This window comes from Priapulus caudatus, unplaced genomic scaffold (assembly GCF_000485595.1).
Source record: "Priapulus caudatus unplaced genomic scaffold, Priapulus_caudatus-5.0.1 Scaffold544, whole genome shotgun sequence".
Taxonomy (NCBI): domain Eukaryota; kingdom Metazoa; phylum Priapulida; class Priapulimorpha; order Priapulimorphida; family Priapulidae; genus Priapulus; species Priapulus caudatus.
Genome location: NW_014577605.1, coordinates 153,947 through 175,725, shown reverse-complemented (window position 1 = coordinate 175,725; position 21,779 = coordinate 153,947). Strand labels below are relative to the sequence as shown.

Genomic DNA, 21,779 nt, shown 5'->3' with positions numbered 1-21,779 from the left:
TAATGTTCTCTCTCTCTCTCTCTCTCTCTCTCTCTCTCTCTCTCAAATGTTTAACAGACATTACGGCAAAAATCGTCGGCCGTGTCTCTTGAGGAGAAATGCTTTAATCACACGAAGGTTAGCAATATAGTTAGCAAGTGAACTCGGATGACAGTACATAGAGTGAGTGCGTGGGCACCGTTCGTTTCGTGCGCATGCGTTACCGTAAAAAAACGAGCGCTTAAAGGAGCCTTCCCACGAAATTTCAAGCGGAAAACATAAAATCAGGCAAAATGTATTATTTTAACATTCCCATAACTCATATCATGACGATATATAGTTGTGGTATCGTAGTAACATCAGCACGAATACACAGCGCCGAGCTTCGTATGCATAAGATTGCTTCCTTTCATCATAATTTATTCAAATTTATGAGTTAATTAGACGAGTAGGTGTATATCAGATTCTGTTGCTGAGTCCCCCGCGCTAGCAACTGTTTATGGTGTAGACAAGAGTGCATGGGCAGGCGATTCGGGAACAACCATCACGCACGCAAGTTTTGCTGCCACGGATCAGAGCAAATGCGCGAACCGAACGCGGCGTCTAGAAAAACGGCATATACGAAAAGCGAAAGCGTAAATATTTCTTTTACGCTATTACTTCCGTAGAAGACGTGTGAATTTATACATGAGCAAAAGAAGTTTTATTTACTTATTCTTAATTACTGCTCAAATTATTGATTATTTCATGTCAACATTCGATGTAAGTAAATTTATTAGGTAAAGAGTTTATGCGAACGAGCCGGTAGTAAAACGACGCTATTAGTTAAAGATGTCTTTCCATGAACATTTTTGTAACAAACCACTGTAAAAACATAAGTAAATAACTCACTACACATTAACTAAACGTTAGCTTTGAAAATAAAACATATGCATCAAGCCTATATTTGCTCAACGAAAAAACAACCTTGCTTTTCGCCGCGGTTCTGTATAACGGCGGTTCTGTGTAAAGGCTCATTTATTGATGACGACGTATACGTCACAACATCGCCGCAGAGCATCGAAAGTAAACGCTTTTTGAAACATTCGACCCGACACTTTCACTTTGTAGTCTAAAAGCTTTGAATGAACGTATTCCCGAGCATTTTTTTACCTATCACGCATACAATTATATAGGCAAGTACAAATGTGCAGCATCGTAAAGTAAAAACGACTTATATGAGATCTCTTACTCAACTCGACTTTATTCTCTCTAGTTTTTTTTTCTCACATTTCCATGATGATGAAATCGACATTTTAGAAACGATGGAGCAGATATAGCGATTTCGATATTGTTATATTATATAACGAGTCATTGACGATGGCGTTGGTTGCCGCACGGTGCAGCTGTTCTCGTTGCTGCTGCTGCTGCTGATGATGATGATGTTGATGATGATGATGATGGTGATGATGATGGTGGCGATGAGATGATGATGATGATGGTGGTGAAGGTGATGATGATGATAATGATGATGATGCTACTACTACATGTACTACTACTACTGCTGCTGCTGCTGCTGCTGCTGCTGCGCACATACTCACGCAGCATCCCTGTGTGCGCGCATCTTCTCTTCTATGAGGCTGCTGCTACTGGCGAATTATTGATGACCGAGGGAGCAGCAACAAGATCGAGAGCGCAGCAGCAGCAGCAGCAGCGTCAATATACGCTTACCCGCTAGCACATATCTGAGTCATCGTGAGATGGCTGGACACAGCGGAGGCATGGGCGGCACGAGCAGCAGCAGCAGCAGCAGAAGCAGCAGGGTTAGATCTACTCGCGGTAGTCGGGCCGCGTATTACTGAGTGCTCCCGTACTCGCGAGCCTGGACCTGTCTCGGTCGTGTGTAGACGCGTGCGATACGCGCTGCAGGTGCGTGCGTGCGTGCGTGCGTGCGTGCGTGCGGATATGTGACACCGCGATCGTGACAGGCGACATCGAGTGATCATCTAGTGTGCTGACGAACGGCTGTGTGTGCGTGCGCGTGTGAGCGTGCATGCGTGGCGACCGCATCGTACGTGAAGGGCACTGGCTTCACAGCCTCCTGATAACGCGTGGTGAAAGTGTTTTCTCGCTCAACCCTCTCTCTCCCTCTCAACCCACTCTCTCGCTCAACCCTCGCTCTCTCTCTCTTTCTGTCCCTTTCTCCTGCTCCCTCCGCGCTCCCTCTACCTCTGTGTTGCGTCGCAGTGTCTATCGCTCGTCGCGTGTGTTCCTGCTCTACACGGAGAAGCATCGGTGTTGACGTGACGGATACATAACAACACTTCATTCGCGAGGGAACCTACGGGCAGACAACTACGCATTCGAACAGACGACAGTGTTCTAGCAGACAACTACACATTTCAGTGGATGACCACGTTCTAGCATCTGATAGCTACACTGTGAATACTACATCGTGCGCGTAACTACACTGTCTCAAGCCGTCGCAGTGAGTTCCACGCGACAGATATACGATTCATTCGCCAATATAACGATCGCGGATTACTACAGCGTAGAGTATCGCCGCGCGGCATCACGACTACACGCATCAGTCAGCTGATACACGCAGCAGCTACACGCAGTACACGCATCAGTCAGCTGATACACGCAACAGCTACACGCAGCAGTCAGTAACTACACGCAGCAGCTGTGTAGCTGCTGATTGATGCGTGTATCTGCGTGTAGCTGCTGCGTGTAGCTGCGTGTAGCTGCTGATTGATGCGTGTAGCTGCGTGTAGTTGCTGCGTGGTGTGTAGCTGCGTGTAGCTGCTGACTGCTGCGTGTAGCTGTGTGTAGCTGCTGAGTGTAGTTGCGTGTAGCTGCGTGTAGCTGCTGCGTGTAGCTGCGTGTAGCTGCGTGTAGCTGCTGCGTGTAGTTGCGTGTAGCTGCTGCGTGTAGCTGCTGACTGCTGCGTGTAGCTGCGTGTAGCTGCTGCGTGTAGTTGCGTGTAGTTGCTGCGTGTAGCTGCTGACTACTGCGTGTGCAGCTACACGCAGCTACACGCATCTACACGCAGCTACACGCAGCAGTCAGCAGCTTCACGCAGCTACACGCAGATATACGCAGCAGCTACACGCAGCAGTTAGCAACTACTAAGTGCTTGTTATTCGAACAGAGCTGTGGCGGCGCTCGCCGACTCGTGGCGCACTCCTCCCACGAACCCCTCCTCCTCCTCCTCCTCCTCCTCCTCCTCCTCCTCATCCTCCTCACATGGCGTCCTCTAAACCGGGCTGGCGGCGGGAGCCGACACCGACGCTGTGAGTTCGCACCATGATGGCCACCTCGGGCGGAGCAAAGGCGACACTCAGCGAGCTAGTGAAGGGCTTCAACGGACTCGGTATGCGCAACCACCGCGGCCGCGTCAGCAAGGAGAGCAAGGAGCAGAAGGAGCGCATGAACAGCATGGCCGCCGCCGCAGCCGCCGCAGCCGCCGCCGCGCAGACTTCCCCGACCAGCCCGCCGCCGGTGACGTCGCCGACGCCGGTCGTCACGTCGCCGAGCATCACGAAAACGTCGCCGATCGGCGCCGTCGCCATCGGCGCCTTCTCCTACAACTGCGGCGACGAGGAGCGCCGCAACATCTGGCTCAACGGCGAGTTTCTCGTGCGCTTCTTCGAGTACTTTGGCGCCTACGAGCGTTGCCTGCTCGCGCAGGTGTGCGCCAAGTGGCGCGACATCATCTACCAGCCGCGCTTCTGGACGGGTGTCACCGCCGTCATACACTGCAAGGAGTGGAGCAGCAGCGGCGGCGGCGGCGGCGGCGGCGGCGGCGGTGGTTACAGCAGCGGCGCTGGCGGCGGCGGCCTGCAGCAGTCGGCCGACGCGCGCCTCAAGCACTACTACAGCCTGCAGCGACGCGGCTTCGACAGTATCTGCTTCTTCGCCGCCACCGACGACGACATGGATCATTTCGTCGAGAACTTCAACTCGGCGAAGAAGAGCGTGCGCTGCCTGAGCATGCGCTGCTCGAACGCCAGCGACCGCGGCCTGGAGCGCATCCTGCACCACCTGCCCAACGTCAACCGACTCGAGCTGTCCGGCTGCAACGAGATCACCGAGGCGGGCCTCTGGTCGTGCCTCAGCTCGAACATCGAAGCGCTGGCGATCGCCGACTGCATCAACGTCGCCGACGACAGCGTCGGCGCCATCGCGCAGCTGCTGCCGTCGCTGCGCGAGTTCAACCTGCAGGCGTACCACGTCACCGACTCGGCGCTGTCCTACTTCAGCGCCAAGCAGAGCTACAGCCTCAGCGTGCTCCGGCTCACCTCCTGCTGGGAGGTGACCAACCACGGCGTCGTCAACATCGTGCACGCACTGCCCAACCTCACCGAGCTGAGCTTGTCCGGCTGCAGCAAGGTGACGGACGACGGTGTCGAGCTGATAGCCGAGAACTTGCGCAAGCTGAAGTCGCTCGACCTATCGTGGTGTCCGCGCATCACCGACGCCGCGCTCGAGTACATTGCCTGCGACCTCGGCGAGCTAGAGACGCTCGTGCTGGACAGGTGAGAGAGAGAGAGAGAGAGAGAAGCGCGAGAGAGAGGGAAGAGAGAGAGAGAGAGAGAGAGAGAGAGAGAGAGAAAGAGAGAGAGAGAGGGAGAGACACAGAGAGAGAGACAGAGAGGGAGAGAGGGAGCGAGAGGGATAGAGAGGGAGAGAGAGAGAGAGAGAGAGAGAGAGAAGAGAGGGAGAGAATGAAGCGTGATGGGTGGTAGAGTGATGGGGGAGGGGGTATGTAGTTGTATAGAGAGCAATAGTTAGGGTATTAAAATGTTGGGGTAGGGGTTGATGGTGGTAGAGTGATGGGGGTATGTAGTTATACATAGTTATATACAGTGTTATTATATATATTCAGTGTTATTATATTACAGTGTTATTATTATACATGGTTATACATAGTGAGCAAGAGGTGGAGTGGTATAATGATGAGGTAGGCCTATGTAGGTTGTTGGCGGTAGGATGTATGTGTATGTGGTTATATAGTGAGAAAGCTGTGAGGTGTTAGAGTGTGGAGTATGTATTTATATAGAGAGAAATAGGCAGGATATTAGAATGATGCGGTATGTAGCTTGATGGTGGTAGAGTGTATCTCATCTCACGCACAACTAATATCGAAAATTTATTGTGGATGCTATATGTATTCGCCAATAAAGCAAACTGCGTAAATAATTATGTGGCATTCGTGAAGCTCGCGCACGCGGCGTGTTAATTATATGAGTGAGAGTGACATGCTGCGATATATATTGCATTTGGGATATATGCGAGTAGAGGAATCGAGAGAGTTCGGTACGCGTGATAACTAGTAATTGGTACTTGTGGATAGCGAGGAGCGTCTACTAATGGTCACAATGAGCGATGCTAATGCAGGCAATTCTCGCTGTGGGTGTTAGAGAGACAAACGCGTCATCATATATGCGCGGGAACCTAGGGTGTCCTATTAATAGACATATATATAGGCGCAGAAAATCTCTTTATCTCTTTCTGCCTGCCTGTTTCTCCCTACCTCCCTATCTCTCCCTACCTGCCTGCCTCTCCCTGCCTGCCTATCTCTCCCTGCCTGCCTGTCTTTCCCTACCTCCCTATCTCTCCCTGCCTGCCTGTCTCTCTCTGACTTATCTGCTTGCCTGTCTTCATGCCTCTGTGATCGTGTTTGAACACATTGAGCGTTATCGATGTCGAGAAATTGTAATCCGAGAATGTCGTCACTTATTTCTTTCAGAAATGATCTTCTCGCTAGCTATAGAAATGGCGGTTGGAAAGTCACGGTTAGAGAAATTGCGTTACGATACTGAGATCTTGAATGCGGACGTTTTTCCGCACTATATCGCGCCGAACAAAGTACGTCGTTTACGCTGTATGTGGTTTTTAGCTCACATTGACATCGTCTAGATGAGCTATTGCCATGGGGCGTTGTCCGTCGTACGTCCGTCTGTCCGTCAACATTTGGCTACTGTTAACGATAACTTGATAACCGTTTGACCCACATGTTTCAATTTGCATACAGTTGTTACTCCTATGGGAGAGATGTGAACGTCCTATTTTGAAGCACTCCAGTTGACCTACTTTCGAGCCACGCCCACTTTTTGGCAAAAATGGAAATGGTCATAAGTCAGTTCAGGTTGAACGGATTTTGCTCATTTTTGGTATGTGAATGAATAAGGACTGGCCCCAAAACATCATACGGGTTTTGATATTTTTTTAATTAGGTAGATTTTGGCAATTTCACTGTGCATTTCAGTGTCTGCCTACGGTCAACGATAACTCAAGAACCGTTTGACCCACATGTTTCAAATTTTATCTATCTATCTATCTATCTATCTATCTATCTATCTATCTATCTATCTATCTATCTATCTATCCATCTTTCTATCTACCTGTCTATCTATCTATCTGTCTGTGTATATATCTGGCGCTGTATTTTGATGAGCGAGTGAAGCATCTAGCTCGCATTCACATGTAGCTCAGCTAAGCGTAAGGTTATTGCAAAAATACATTCGTGCGCGAAACAGTTTTACACGTTTTCGCATCATACCCACAGGTTTCCATGGCAACGAGCCTTATTGTATATGAGTGTGTGGGGGAGAGAGCGTGGATAATCTGGATTTCCTCACACTCGCTGTTCAGTAACGGAATGAGGCGTGTAGCTATAATTAGAGACAAAACCAAAACATAGCGCACACGCGCCCGAAATAGTACCAAACGGTGGGCATCCGCGTATAAATAAATGTGGTGTGTGTGTGTGTGCGTGCGTGCGTGCGTGCGTGCGTGCGTGCGTGCGTGCGTGCGTGTGTGTGTGTGTGTGATAGAGAGAGTGTATTTTGCGTGCACGCGTTGGTGTGTGCACTTATATCATGGGTGTACGTGAATGTACATGCATGCGCTCTTCATTTATTGTAAAGTGAATTTACCTTACGCTTGAATAACAACGCCATCCCAAATGCAATTAATATAATTAAATAAAACCGACATTTTTAATCAGAAAATATGTACCAGGAAATTACTGACCGAAACTATATAAGTTAAATGGTGCGCTTTAATACACTGCCAGTACGTGTATTGTGGCAAAATTCAAAGTCAAGGTAACAGACAGTGTTTACGCTGTATTAGGTGTCTAACTGTGGAGGTTCATACTCTTGGCTGTTAAGCTGCAGGGCTGTCTTTCGGTTTCTTTTCTTCTCTTCTCCCTCTTCTCTCTCTCTCTCTCTCTCTCTCTCTCTCCCTATCTATCCATCTATCTATCGAGCTATCTATCTATTTATCTATTTATCTCTACTCTATCTCTGTATCTCTTTCTCTCTTAAACTCCCTCATCTCTGCCCCCGCTCTCTCCACTTCTCTCTTCTCTCTCTCTCTCTCTCTCTCTCTCTCTCTCTTTTCTCTCTTCTCTCTCTCTCTCTCCTCTCTCTCTCTCTCTCTCTCTCTTACTCGCTCTCTCTCGCTCTCTCTCTTCTTCTCATCGCTCGCCTCGCTCTCTCTCTGCTCTCTCTCTCTCTCTCTCTCTCACTCGCTCTCTCTCTTTCTTCACTCTCTCTCTCTCTCTTTCTCTCTCTCTGCTCTCTCTCTCTCTTCTCTCTCTCTCTCACTCGCTCGCTCGCTCTCTCTCCCTCTCTCTCTCTCTCACTCGCGCTCTCTTTCTCTCTCTCTCTCTCTTCCTCCTCTCTCTCTCTCTCTCTCTCTCTCTCTCTCCTGTCGCTCTCTCTTTTTATTTTTCCCGCCTCTCTCTCCCTCCTCTCTCTCTCTCTCACGTCGCTCTCTTTCTTTCTCTCTCTCTCTCTTCTTTCTCTTCTCTCTCTCTCTCTTTCTCTCTCTTTCTTCTCTCTCTCTCTCTCTCTCTCTCTCTCTCTCTCACTTCGCTCGCGCTCTCTCTCTCTCTCTTCTCTCTGTCTCTCTCTCTCTCTTGTCGCTCTCTCTTTTATTTCTCCCCGCTCTCTCTCCCTCCTTTCTCTCTCTTCTCACTCGCTCTCTTTCTCCTCTCTCTCTCTCGCTCTCTCATCGCTCTCTCTCTTCTCTCTCTCTCTCTCTCACTTCTCTCTCTCTCTTCTCTTCTCTCTCTCTCTCTCTCTCTGTGTCTCTCTCTTCTCTCATCTCTCTCTCTCTCTCTCTCTCTCTTCTCTGTCGCTTCTCTCTTTTTATTTTTCTCCCGCTTCTCTTCTCCCCTCTCTCTCTCTCTCTCTCAATCTATCTATCTAGATCTTCTCATGAGCAATCACAGGCTCTATGGCGTTTTAGCGATATAGCGTGGACTTGACAATAGCATCGAAACCTAGATACTTCTCAGGAGCAATCACAGGCCTCTATGCGTTTAGCGTATAGCCGTGGGCTGACAAATACCGCTCCGAATCGCAATCCCGATGAATTCTCATGTCGAGCCCCGGAGACTCTCTCGTATATACATATATATTTACATATATAGTTAAGGGTTACCGTGGCGGCGGCGATGGCAAGGTCGGGGATTGCTAGATGCTTGCGTGTTGGAATATACATGCGACCTCTCTGCGGAGCTGCTGTTGCGCCATACAATTTTCACAGACAGCTACATGCGATGGACTCTCTTGCTCGCGCTCCCTCTCTCTCTTCTCTCTCTCTCTCTCTCATCTTCTCTCTCTTCTCTCTCTCTCTATCTCTCTCTCTTTCTCTCTCTTCTTTCTCTCTCTCTCTCTCTCTCTCTCTGCTCTCTCTTCTCTCTCTCTCTCTATCTCTTTCTCTCTCTCTCTCCTCTCTCGCGCTCTCTTTCTCTCTCTACGTTCTCTCGCTCTCTCTTCTCTCCTCTCGTCTCTTCTCTCTCTCTCTCTCTCTCTCTATATCTCTCTCTTCTCTCGCGCCTCTCTCTCTCTCTGCTCTCTTTCTCGTCTCTCTCTCTCTCTCTCGTCTCTCTTCTCTTCTTCTCTCTCTCTGTCTCTCTGTCTCTCGTCTCTCTCTCTTCTGTCCTCTCTTTTTCTCTCTCTCTCTCTTCCTCTCTCTCTCTTCTGTCTGCTCTCTCTCTCTCTTCTCTCTCTCTCCCTCTGTCTGTCTCTTCTTCTCTCTCTCTCTCTCTCTCTCTCTCTCTCTCTCTTTCTTTCTCTCTCTCTCTCTCTCTCTTTCTCATATCTCTGCGCGGCGTATTTTCTCTCTCTCTCTCTCTTCTCTCCTCTCTCTCTCTCTCTCTCTCTCTATCTATCTAGCTTCTGATGTGTGTATATGTGTGTGTGTGTGTGTGTGTGTCTGTGGTGTGTGTGTGATGTGTGTGTGTGTGTGTGGTGTGTGTTGTGTGTGTGTTACATGCGTGCGTCGTACCTGTTCAGTATGTGCGCGCGTTGTTGTACGTGCGTTTGCGTTGGTGCGTATTGCTTGCGTGTTGTCCTGTGTCTGTGTCTGTGTGACTCTTTCTTTCTGTATGTCGCCCTCCCTCTCTCTCTCTCTCTCTCTCTCTCTCTCTCTCTCTCTCTCTCTCTCTCTCTCCCCTCTCTCCCTCTCTCTCCCTCCTATCTCTCTCTCCCTCCTCTCTCTCTCTCTCTCTCTATCTCTTCCGTCTCTCTTTAGGCCGCCCGAGATATCTATATGTTCGCTCATATTACCACTCACAGGCCCTTACTGGACACCAAGTCTTGTTGTTCCTCGCTACACTCACACGTTGGTCAACTGACCCTACTCTCTCTCACGTGCTCTCTAAAGAGGGACTTATGTTCAGGCTTGCGAGCCGACTCGACTGAAAAGCCAATGAGAATTTCGAGCAACTGGAAGCGATCGGCAGCGACTAGTTGCGTCCGTTGCCCCACTGTTCTATTGCCGAGCAACTAGTGGCGGCCAGTCGCAGGCAGTCGCGTTCGCAGATCGACCGACCTAAGCACTGCAGTCGCAGTGAATTGCAAAGGCCGTTGACTTCAGATCGAGTCGCCCACATAAGCCCCCCTTAAGCCTATTTCTATCCATGTAGCCTTTCGCTCATGTCACAGACCTGTGAACGGAGTAAATAGCTACATAGGTGGAACTATTTTTCTGAATGGCGGGCTGGACTGTCGTGGGTACATGGACATGACAGGTGGGCCTGCTGAACTGAACTGCTAGCAGCCTCACGGTGTGTGCTGTTGCTGGCTGCTGTTGTTGTTGTTTGTTGTTTGTTTGTTTTTGTCTTGTTTTGTTTTGCTGCGCTGACTAACTACTACTACTACTCTTATACTAAGTCCCGTTACTGCTGTTGGTGGCTGCTGTTTGCTTCTGCTACTGCTGTGATGCTTACTTACTACTACTTACTACTACTACTACATACGTACTACTACTACTACTACTACTCTAGATACTACTACTACTCGACTACTACTTACTACTATACTACTTACTATACTACAACTTACTACTACTACTGGCCTGCTGCTGCTGCTGCTATCTTACCAGGAGTAAGATAATATAGATTAGATATATCCTACCTATCTTATCTTTACTCCGTGCTACTCCTACTACTACTCTACTACTGCTACTACTACTACCTTTGCTGCTATAGCTGCTGCTGCTGCTGCCGCACGCAGGCAAGCTAGCAAGCTAGCCGCTTGTCGTATCTCGCGCTGCGACGTCGCTTTTAAACTCTGTATAGCCGAGCGGATTGGCAGCCTGCCTGCTGCGCAGACTGCCGATTCGGATACGGAAACTCTCGAGTGGCGGCTCGAAAGCGCGTCGCACACGCGAATATGAAGGATATCGCGGCTCTATAACGTCAAGAGAAATGCGCGGCCGCGGCGCGTATGCGGCGCATATTTGGTGACAGTGTATTAGTAGTAGTCAGCCACGCCGATACAATTCGTGAATAACCGCATACGTGTGGTTCCTATGTTGTCGACTGAGTCGGTTGATGAGAAGACTATTTACTATTCGATCTATCTATCTATCTATCTATCTATCTATCTATCTATCTATCTATCTATCTATCTATCTATCTATCTATTTCTATCTATCTATCTATCTATCTATCTATCCTATCTATTCTATCTATCTATCTATCTATCTATTCTATCTATTCTATCTTATCTATCTCTCTCTCGTCTCTTCTCTCTCTCTCTCTCTCGTATATATATATATATTATATTTATATTATTATATATATATTATATATACATATATATATATATATGTTATACTATATATATTATTTTATATTTCTATTTATTTTGCTATGTTATTATCGCGAGAGAGATTGTACTCGCGGTACGAGAGAAAGGAGACAGAAGGGAGGAGTGTCGTGAGACAGAGACGCGGGGAGAGAGGAATAGTCCAATAGTCGTCGTTAAAAGGAGAAATAGAGATAGGGAAGATTCATTTATCTTCAAGAAACCAGGAGGTTCGTGGATATCTCATGGCTTCTTTGATTGGCGTGCACTGAACAGTGCCTATCGGTGCGGATGCCTCGCGTGGGGGGGTCTGTTTGTAATATAATATATACTACCTATATATATTTATATATAATACAGTTTATATTTACATACATAAGGGAGGTGACTTTTTAATTATTAATATGCGCTATGTTCTATGTTTGTATACACGATTCCGGTGCCGCGAAGGGGGGCGCGCTCCGGCGCACAGCTGAACATCGAACAACCTGAGGCTAGGACGCTACTCTTATTACGATTAGATACTGCTACTATCTTCCTTACCCTGCTTCCCTCCCCCGCGCCTTCGTCTGTATCTGAAAACGTCAAGCCCCCGAACGTACGTCTGCGATGTCTTAACACTTTTGTGCGCAATGCGTCACGACGCTTAGTGGGTATTACTACAGCGAGAGCGAGGGTGCGTGAGCTGTGAAAGCGAGCGCAGGCCACACTGTCTATAGCCAGGGCGAAGTGAGGCCGGGCTATGCTAACGATCGGATCGACTCGCTTTAACCACATGATTGCGCCATTACGGCCGACGCGGCGCTGTATTACGCGCTCCGGTGTGTAGTGTGTGTGTGTGTGCTGTGTCGTGGTGTGCTGATGTGTGTGGCTGTGTGTGTGTGTGTGTGTGCTGTGTGTGTGTGTGTGTGTGCATGTGTGTGTGGCCGGTGTGTGTGTGTGCTGTGTGTGATAGTGTGGTGTGTGTGTGTGTGTATGTGTGCTTGTTGTTGCGTTGTGTGTGTGTGAGTGATTGTGGTGTGGTGTGTGTGTGTGTGTGTGTGGTGTGTGTGTGTGTGGTGTGTGTGTGTGTGTGTGTATGGTGTGTGTTTGTGTGTGTGTGTGATGTGGTGTGTGTGCTGTGTGCTGTGGTGTATATGCGTGTGTGTGTGTGTGTGTGTGTAGGCGTGTGTGTGTGTGTCAGTTTGTGGTGCTTGCTGTGTGTGTGTGTGTGTGCTGTGTGTGTGTGTGTGTAGTGTGTGTGTGTGTGTAGGTGTTATTGCAGAAGCCGCTGTGGGAGATTCTCAACTAACCTGTACCCGCTGCTCTAACGACGAGCTGACACTTCATGGTTCTCTCAGAGGCTAACTTCATTCAACGATCACACCTATTAAGTTCCGTGTGATGTGCATAGGCACCGGGATTCACTGCCTAATTTACACACACACCACACACGACAACACACACACACACCCACACACCACACACACACACACACACCCACACACACACACGCGCACACACACACACACCACACACACACACACATACACACCACACACAACACACACACACACACACACACACACACCACACAACACACACACGCACACGCGCCTGGCCTGCGCGCCACGCACACAATACATACATACACACACGCACTCGGCACCACGCACACGGCGCCATTACATTTACATACACACACGACACACGCGCACGCAACGCACACCCCACGCGCGGACGCACGCACACACACCCCACCAGACCAGACAGACCCCCCACCACACACATAACACACCACACGCATCCTATATATATATATATATTTATTTATTTATTTATTTATATGTATACAAACCCTTCGCTTTTCTCACATCATTGGCCGAGACACGAGCCGCATGGATGGCAGCATCCACATGCGGTGCGGAGTCATTATAAACAGCCGTCAACCTCCGCGGGTTTAACAGCCACATGGCTGCAGCTTCAACCAGTGGCCCAATATATCTCCACTATATATATATATATATATATATATATATCTAGTATATAATATATATAGGCTATTTGCGGGGCATTAATTAAAATCGCTACCCGGCGCACCCTGCCCCTGCCACACGCACTACACACACACATATATATATATATATATATATATATATCGATAAAGAGAGAACGAGAGAACGAGACAGCGAGAGAGAGAGAGTAATAGATAGATTCGTTATACGGAAGCTCATCACAACAATGGTCTATACGATGACCAACCAGCAAGCTAAATCCACGCGTGGGGAAACTCAGTAAAGCTGTGCCCCGTAGAGGCTGTCCAGGCTTCGTCTTCGCACAAGGGTCTATAAGATGCCGCCGGCGATACCTGGCAGCAGCGGCACTCGGCGTGCATGCATTGATGAGAGTGGTCTGTACACGCGCGTCGTCTACGGTTACGTCTGCTAATTCGTCACCGTAATTCGAGATATGCTGATAGCATAATTATGTTTGTACGGCAGTGCACGCTGCCTGACTTCCTGCTTGCCTGCCTACCTATACCTACCTGTCAGCATGCTTGTCTGGCTGTCTACCTGCCTGCCTGCCTGCCTACTTACCTACCTACCGTCAGCATGCTTGTCTGTCCGTCTACGCGCATGCCTGCCTGTCTCTCCCTACCTCCTTATCTGTCCCTACCTCCCTATCTCTCCTTGCCTGCCTGTCTTTCCCTACCTCCCTATCTCTCCCTACCTGCCTGTCTCCCCCTGCCTGTTTATCTCTCCCTACCTCCCTATCTCTCCCTCATGTTTGTCTCTCCCTACCTGTCTGTCTCTCCCTAACTCCCTATCTCTCCCTACCTGCCTGCCTCTCTCTGCCTGCCTATCTCTTCCATGTGAGCTGGTATTGTGCTAGCCTCGTATATCAGGGTTTAATAATGACAAATGTGCCCATCTTATTAACATCCTTGGGATATTAACGGCGTACTGTGTGTCTGCGATATTGGCGCGTACAACTAGGTACATCGAACTACTGTCTGCTCCGACTAACTGTCTGTATGAGCCTATCTGTGGTATATGAATTGCGCAGATACACACTGCGAGCTAGCTATGGTACGAGTATCCCTAAATCCTTGCTTACCACCCAACACCGCCGTCACGCTCGTGTTCTCTGCTATCAAACACTAACGATCAGGCACAGGCCTCGGCGTGGAAAGGTATATTGACTATAACTAAAAAATAGATCGATAATGCATTATCGCTCGCCAGGGTTCTCGTCACGCTCGTTCTCTCCCCTCCCCCCGCGCTCTGTACACTCTGGCGGTGTTACACCGCGAACTGTAATTAGCAGAAAGTGTCTCGATTGGATTGAGTTCTGATGGTGGTCCGCTGCTGCAACATGCCTGCTACTCGGTGTTGACAGTGACAGCGAGTCCGACGGCCGTGGTGTGCTGCACCGCAATTACTGGGCGTGTCACGAGCGCGTAACGCGACCTACTCTCTCTCTCTCTCATCTCTCCTCTCTGCTCTCGTGCCGCTCGGTCTCTCTCTCGGCTCTTCTCATCCCTTCTCTCTTCTCTCTCTACTCTCCTCTGTTTCTCTCTCATCCTCCTCTCTCTCTCTCTGCCTCTCTTCTGCTCTCTCTCACCTCCTCTCCTTTCTTCTCTCTCTCTCGTATCCCGCCTCTCTCTCCTCTCTCTCATCTCTCTCCTCTTTCTCTATCTCCTCGTTCGTCTCCTCCTCCTCTCTCTCTCTCTTCTCTTATCATCTCTTCTCTCTCTCTCTCCTCCTCTCTCTTTTCCCTCCTCTCTACTTCCAGCTCTGTTCTGTTTCTCCTTCTCGTTTCTTCTTTTCTCTCGAGCCGTATCTCTCTCTCTCTCTCTCTCCTCCTCCTCTCTCATCTCATCATCTCTCTCTGTTTCTCTCGCTCTCTTCTTTCTCTCTCTCCCGTCTTTCTTGTCTTTCTCTCGTTGCTCCTTCCTCCTCCTCGTCTCTCTCTCCTCTCCTCTCTTTGATCTTTCTTCTCTCTCCCCTCTCTCCGTTCCTCTCTCTTCCATCCCTCTCTCGTCTCTCCTCTCTCGTACTTCCTTCTCCTTTGTCTCCTCTCTCGGCTTCTCCCTACACTCTCGTTCTCTGCCCCTCGTCCTCTCATCTCTTCTCTCTCGCTCCTCTCGCCCTCTCTCTCTCCCATCAGTCTTATCTCTCTCTCCTTTCTTGTGTGTGTTGTGTGTGTGTGGCGTGGTTGCGTGTGCGTGTGCGTAGGTGTCGTGTGCGTCGTGCGTGTGCGCGCGTGCGTGTGCCGCGTGCCGCGCTGCTGCGCTGCGCGTGCGCTTTTAAAGTGCATGCACGTGTGTTTGAGCGTGTGCGTGTATGCGTCGCGCGCGTGTGTGCGTGTGTGCGTGTGTGCGTGCGTGTGTGCGTGTCAGTGTGCGTGCGTGCGTGTGTGTAGACCGATAGTCCGCTGCTGTAGGAAGGTGAAGTCTTCATATGATGACAAACTCCCGCTATCCTGCTTATTACGTCAACATAATATGCTGCTCTTTTTATTTCCATGGCAACGACACAGCCTCCCGCCATTTTTCAGAGTCGCCCTCGATTTCTCAGCACATTAACGTAAAGAAACGTTAGAAGCACAGTTGTTTGCTCAACACAAAACTGGCAATATCTGAATATCAGTGGAAAAATCTTTGTTTTCCTATGAATTTATATCCGAAGAAACATATTGTATGATGAAAATTAGTTGACGCATCAATTAATCATTTAGTCCATCACGGTACAACTTGATTGTAACGTGCAATCCAATCAGAAGTGTCTCAATAACACACAATGGCGACAGTGCGTATTTTTGTTAGCCGTCGTTATGATCATCTAAAGCTGATTGGTTACTCGCTTATTATCATACTGAATGAGCAATTTACGGACAACGCACCAGCGGAAATCAAACGTGCGATAAAATTTTCAGACATGTAAAAGATTCGGACGTGTCGGACGCCGTAATAAGCTCGGAGAAAACAGCGCGTTTTGTTCATTTGTACATTTGTTAATGTACCGCGTTCGGTGTACTCACACGGGTTGCAATTTCGTGTAACACGACTACAGAGTGATTTATTTTACGAGGGGGGGTGGGGATAGTAGTGATCCGCGCCAGGGCTGCAGTTAAGTCGATGCTAGCTCGCTACTCTCGCTATAGCTTTGTGTGCATGCACGAACCGACGCCGAGCCTCCATCGGCAACGAACGGAGGATGAAGACGGACAAGCAATTACACGCGTCTCTTACGGCCGCCACATCACCGCCACCCCTCGCGTGGCCTAGTAGTGAGAATGATGCCTGATTGATCGTCCCATCCAACCGTACGCGACAATACCGTGGTTATCTTCCGCCACGTTTATTGCTGTCTACCCCCCTGCTCTCTCGCTAAGTCTGGTGTGTGTGTGTGTGTGTGTGTGTGTGTGTTGTGTGTTGTGTGTGTGTGTGTATGCTGTTGTGTGGTGTGTGTGCCGGTGTGTGCGCGTGGTGTGCGTGCGTGTGTGCGTGTGTGCGTGTGTGGTGTGTGTGTGTGTGTGTGTGGTGTGTGTGTGGTCGTGTGTGTAGTGTGTGTGTATGCGTGTGTGTGGTGTGGTGTGTTGTGTGTGTGTGTGTGTGTCCTGTCTGTCTGTCTGTCTGTCTGTCTGTCTGTCTGTCCTGTCGCGCAGTCCGTCCGTCTGTCTGGCCTGTGTGTCTCTCTCTGCGCGTCACTGTCTTTCCCTCGATCTTCTCTCTCTTTCTTGCCGTTTCTCACTCTTCCCCTTTCTCTCTCTGTGCCTGTCTCTGTCTCGTCTTTTATCTCTACATCTATCTCTCGTCTCCGTCGGTGCTCTCCTGCCCGCGCGCGCGAGCAGCCATCTCTCGTCTCTCGCTCTCATAACATCCCCCCCCCCTTTCCGCGCCCCTCTCGCTCGTCTTTCTCTCTCTATTCCCCGCGCCCCCTCCTCTCTCATCTCTCTCTCTCTCCTCTCCCTCTCTACCCCCCCCCACACGCACAGCCCTCTTCTCTCTCCTCTCTCTAACCGAGCCCCCCCCCCGCATGCACTCTCCCTCTCCTCTCTACCCCCCGCACGCGCACCCGCCTCTCTCGCTCTCTAACCCGCCGGCAACGCACTCTCCTCTCTCGTCTACCCCCGCAACGCACAAGGCCCTCTCTGCTCGCTCTCAGTACCCCCCCCCCGCGCCCCCCTCTCTCTCTCTCTCTCTCTCTTCCCCTCACCCCCGCGCGCTGACTCTTCCTCTCTATCTAAACCCCGCACGCACCCGTCTCTCTAGTCGCGCTCTCATACCCCCCCGCCCCGCACGCAACTTTCTCTCTTTACCCCCCGCACGCACCCCTCCCTACCTCGTTCGTCTTACCGCCCCTCCACCGCACGCACTCTCCTCTCTCCTCTACCCCGCACGCACCCCTCTCCCTCGTTCTCTACACCCCCAATCCCCCCGCACGCACTTTCTGCTCTCTACCCCGCAACGCACCCCTCTCCCTCCTCGTTCTCTACCCCCTCCCCCGCATGCGACTCTCCCTCTCATCTCTACGCCCCGCACGCCACCCCTCCTACCCTCGTTCTCTACCCCGCCTCACCCCGGACGCCGGCACTCTCCCTCTCTCGTCTACCCCCCGCACGCACCCCTCTCCTCTCTCTGCCCTCTCTACCCCCACCCGCGCGCACTCTCCCTCTCTCTGCTACCCCCCGCACGCACACCCTCTCTCTCGTTCCTCTACACGCCCTCCCCCGCACCGCACTTTCTCCCTCTACCCCCGCACGCAGCCCCTCTCCCTCGTTCTCTAAGCCCCCCTCCCCCGCAATGCACTCTCGCTCCTTTCTACGCCCCGCGCACGCACCCCTCTCGCCTCGTTCTCTACCCCCCTCCGCCCGCCACGCACCTCCCTCTGCTCTCTACCCCCCGCACGCACCCCTACTCTCATCGCTGCTCTACCCCCCCTCCCGCCGCCACGGCATCTCTCCTCTCATCTCTACCCCCGCACGCAACACCCTCTCCTCGTTCTCTACACCTCCCTCCGCCCCACGCCACTGTTCTCTTTCTACCTCGCCGCACGCACCGCCTCTCCCAATCGTTCTCTACCCCTTCCCCCGCAGCACTCTCCCTCTCTCTGCTACCCGGCCCGCACGCCACACCCTCTTCCTCGTTCCCTACCCCCTCGCCCGCACGCACTCTCCCTCTCTCTCTAATCCCCCCGCACCCCCCTCTCCCTCGTCGTCTACACCCGCCCTCCCCCGCACGCACTCTACCCTCTCTCTCTCTACCCCGACGCACGCAACCCCTCTCTCTCTCTCTCCTCTCTAACCCCCGCAGCGAAGCAACCTCTCCCCTCTCTCTCTACCACCCGCACGCACCCCCCCTCTTCGCTCTCTAACCCCCCGCATGCAGCTCTCCCTCTTTCTCAATCCCCCCGCACCGCACCCCTCCCCCATCGTTCCTATCCCCCTCCCCCCCCGCACGCACCTCTGCTCCCTCCTCTCTCTCCCGCCGCACGCACCGCCCTCTCTCTCGCTTTCTCCTAACCTGCCCCCTCCACCCGCACGCACTCCTCCCTCTCATCTCTACCGCCCGCACCACCCTCTCTCTATCGCTCTCTAACCCCCACCCGCACGCAACTGTTCTCTCTCTAACCCCGCCGCAACGCAACGAGACCCTCTCCCTCGTCTCTATCCCCCTCCGCCGCCGCACGACTCTCCCTGCTAGCACCTCATTATCACGGCGCTGCCTCACGCCCGCTGATGTAATGCGCACTCCAGCTTCTGATGGCGCTGCCGGTGAATCACGAGCGAGCATGTCGCCGCCTGCCGCCGAACCCCCCCCCGTTGACATTCAAACAGGCGTCAGCGGTTTCCCGTAGTAACACCACGCCACTCTCCGTCTCTCTCTGTCCCTTCTGCGTTTTTCATGTACCTACTTAACGAACTTCACGAAACATGCGCGCGTTCGTCTTTTAATCATAACCAGTTGGGCTACAGTATCGCTTTATGCAGCTGTAATATAAAACTATATAGATTATAATATAAAAATTAATTATTTATATTTTATTATGCGTTTATCCTTTCATCAATAGGTCTATAGCGGCGCGCTATCCAGTTACGAGTCGTAGCATACACTCATGTATCCTCAATAGTATAGGGTTTAATATACAATTTAATTATTTACGTTTCATCATATTAATAATATAATAATAATTACATTCTTGTATAATTGTTTCATATCGATACAGGCAGCCAGCATCGGATCGCAGGTGTTTGGAATGATTAGCTGTTCTTGCTTCCTAGGTGGGCGCGCATGCCGCAGAACTTCCCAGCGTGTGTCACGTGACGGTGATCCAGCCAAGAGGAGGCGACACACACAACAACCACACACGCACGCACGCACGCACGCAGCGCAACGCACGCACACACCACACACACCACAACACACACACACACACACACACACACACAAACACCGCATGCATGCACAGGCGCGCACCACCGCACGAGCAGACGGGGGCGTCATCAGTAACTAACCCGCGGGAGGATGCAATTAGTCGATCACACTGACAGGAAATGAGGCGGCGACGGAGTTTTTATGCTGTGCGATCAGTCAATAGTGGCGGGGACGCGATTTGCAGCGCATAGGCTGGCTAAATACCGCGTAATTACCTGAAATGTTCGCATACAGGTGCTATATAGCTAATATAGGTGTTATAGGTATTACAGGTGCTATAGCTAATATAGGTGGTATAGGTATTACAGGTGCTATAGATGCTATTGATAATAATTATAAGTGCTACGGATAATATCAGGATTATCTATTATTATTCACTCCTGATAATATCATGTGGCATAGGAAATACATGTGCTATAGGCCCTAGATAACACAGGTTTTATAGGTACTATAGAAGTAGCATCTGCTCGCATTACCTTGTACTCATCAGTAGGATTCTTAATATAGCTCACCTTGGGTGTGATAGAAAAGGGAGATGATATTTAAAATTTGGTAAGGTGTTTCATGTTGACGGACCGAAATGTGATCAATGTCCTTATCCCTCGTTTTCTACTAAAGCAGAAATGTCACTGCTTTGTTTCAAGGTTCGTTTGAATGCTAAATAAATTTTCAGAATTCAGAATTCTAAGAATGTCTGAAATCTGGCGAGAAAATGGCGCTACGGCGCTAATTGCATCGCTCTTTTGGTTTTGATTATGCGTGCAATATAAAAGCAATACAAATATTCAGTACAATATTATACTGTAAGCGAGGATCTAAAGACACATTATTACACGTAGGTATGATTAGGTAGGGTAAGTAGGTAGGTAGGTATATGGTAGGTAGTAGTAGGTAGGTAGATAGGTAGGTAGGTAGGTAAGGTAGGAGTAGGGCTTAGGTAGGGTAGGTAGGAAGGTAGAGTAGGTAGGGTAGGTCGTAGGTAGGTAGGGTAGGTAGTTTAAGGTAGGGTAGGTAGGTATAGGTAGGTAGGTAGGGTAGTAGGTAGGTAAGGTAGGGAAGGTAGGTAGGTAGTAGGAGGTAGGTAGGTATTAGGTAGTAGTAGGTAGGCTGAGTTAAGGTAGTAGGTAGTAGGTAGGTATGGTAGGTAGGTAGGTAGGTAGGTAGGTAGTAGGGTAGTAGGTAGGTAGGTAGGTAGGTTAAGGTAGGGTAGTAGGTAGGTGAAATTTAACAAATGGAATGAATCTAGATATGGCCATTTCAATTTTTGCCAAAAAGTTGGGTGGGCCGTGGCTCGCGAAAGTAGGTCAACTGCAGCGCTGCCAAAATAGCGACTGTTCATATTCTCTTCCATAAGAGTATACAACTGTATGGCTCTGTAATATTTGAAACATTTGGGCAAACGTTCTTGAGTTACTCGTTGACGGGACGTAACGGCAGACGACTGGAAGTGCAGACAGTGAATTGCCAAAATCTACGGCTAATTAAAAAAATATTACAATAACGACGCTCGTATGATGTTTTGGGGCCATGTCTCTTATTCATAATCACCATACCAAAAATGAGCAAAATCCCGTTCAACCCTGAACTGACTTATGATCCATTTTCCAGTTTTGCCGAAAAGTGCGTGCTCGAAAGTAAGGGTCAACTGAATGTGCTTCAAAATAGGACGCTTCAGCATCTCTCGCGCATAGGAGTAACAATCTGTATGCATAATCTGAAAACATGTGGGTCAAACGTTATCAAAGTTATCGTTAACAGTAGCCCAAATGTTGACGGACAAAGACGGACCGCGTACGACGGACAATCGCCCCATGGCAATAGCTCATACTAGCGATGTCCAATGTGACTAAAAACGCTACATTACAGCCGTAAACGCACGTACTTTGTTCGGCGCGATATTAGTGCGGAAAAACGTCCGCCATCTCAGATCTCAGTATCGTAACTTGCGCAGAATTTCTCTAACGGTGACTTTCCAACCGCGCATTTCAAGTAAGCGAGAAGATCATGTTCTGAAAAGATCAAGTGAGCGACATTCTCTGATTAGCAATTTCTTTGACATCGATAACGCCTGCCAAGTGTTTCAGTCAAACCACGGGGCGGACAGACACAGAGCATGAAGACAGGCAGCCAGATAAGCAAAAAAGTAGAGAGACAGGCAGGCAGGGAGAGATAGGGAGGTAGGGAGACAGCAGTGCAGGAGAGATAGCTAGGCAGGGAGAGGCAGGCAGGTAAGGGAGAGATAGGGAGGGTAGGGAGTAAACATGGCCAGGCAGGAATGAGATATAACG

General features: G+C 50.0%; 1 protein-coding gene across 1 annotated transcript in view; it reads left to right on the top strand.

The window, feature by feature from the left end:
• The first annotated feature begins 3,270 nt into the window (after positions 1-3,270).
• Positions 3,271-21,779, top strand: part of LOC106811487 (F-box/LRR-repeat protein 16-like) — a 28,264-nt gene continuing 9,755 nt past the window's right edge. The window contains exons 1-2 of the mRNA XM_014815127.1: positions 3,271-3,734; positions 3,804-4,499. Coding sequence (XP_014670613.1) covers positions 3,271-3,734; positions 3,804-4,499 — 1,160 coding nt within the window. The remainder of the gene's footprint in view (positions 3,735-3,803; positions 4,500-21,779) is intronic.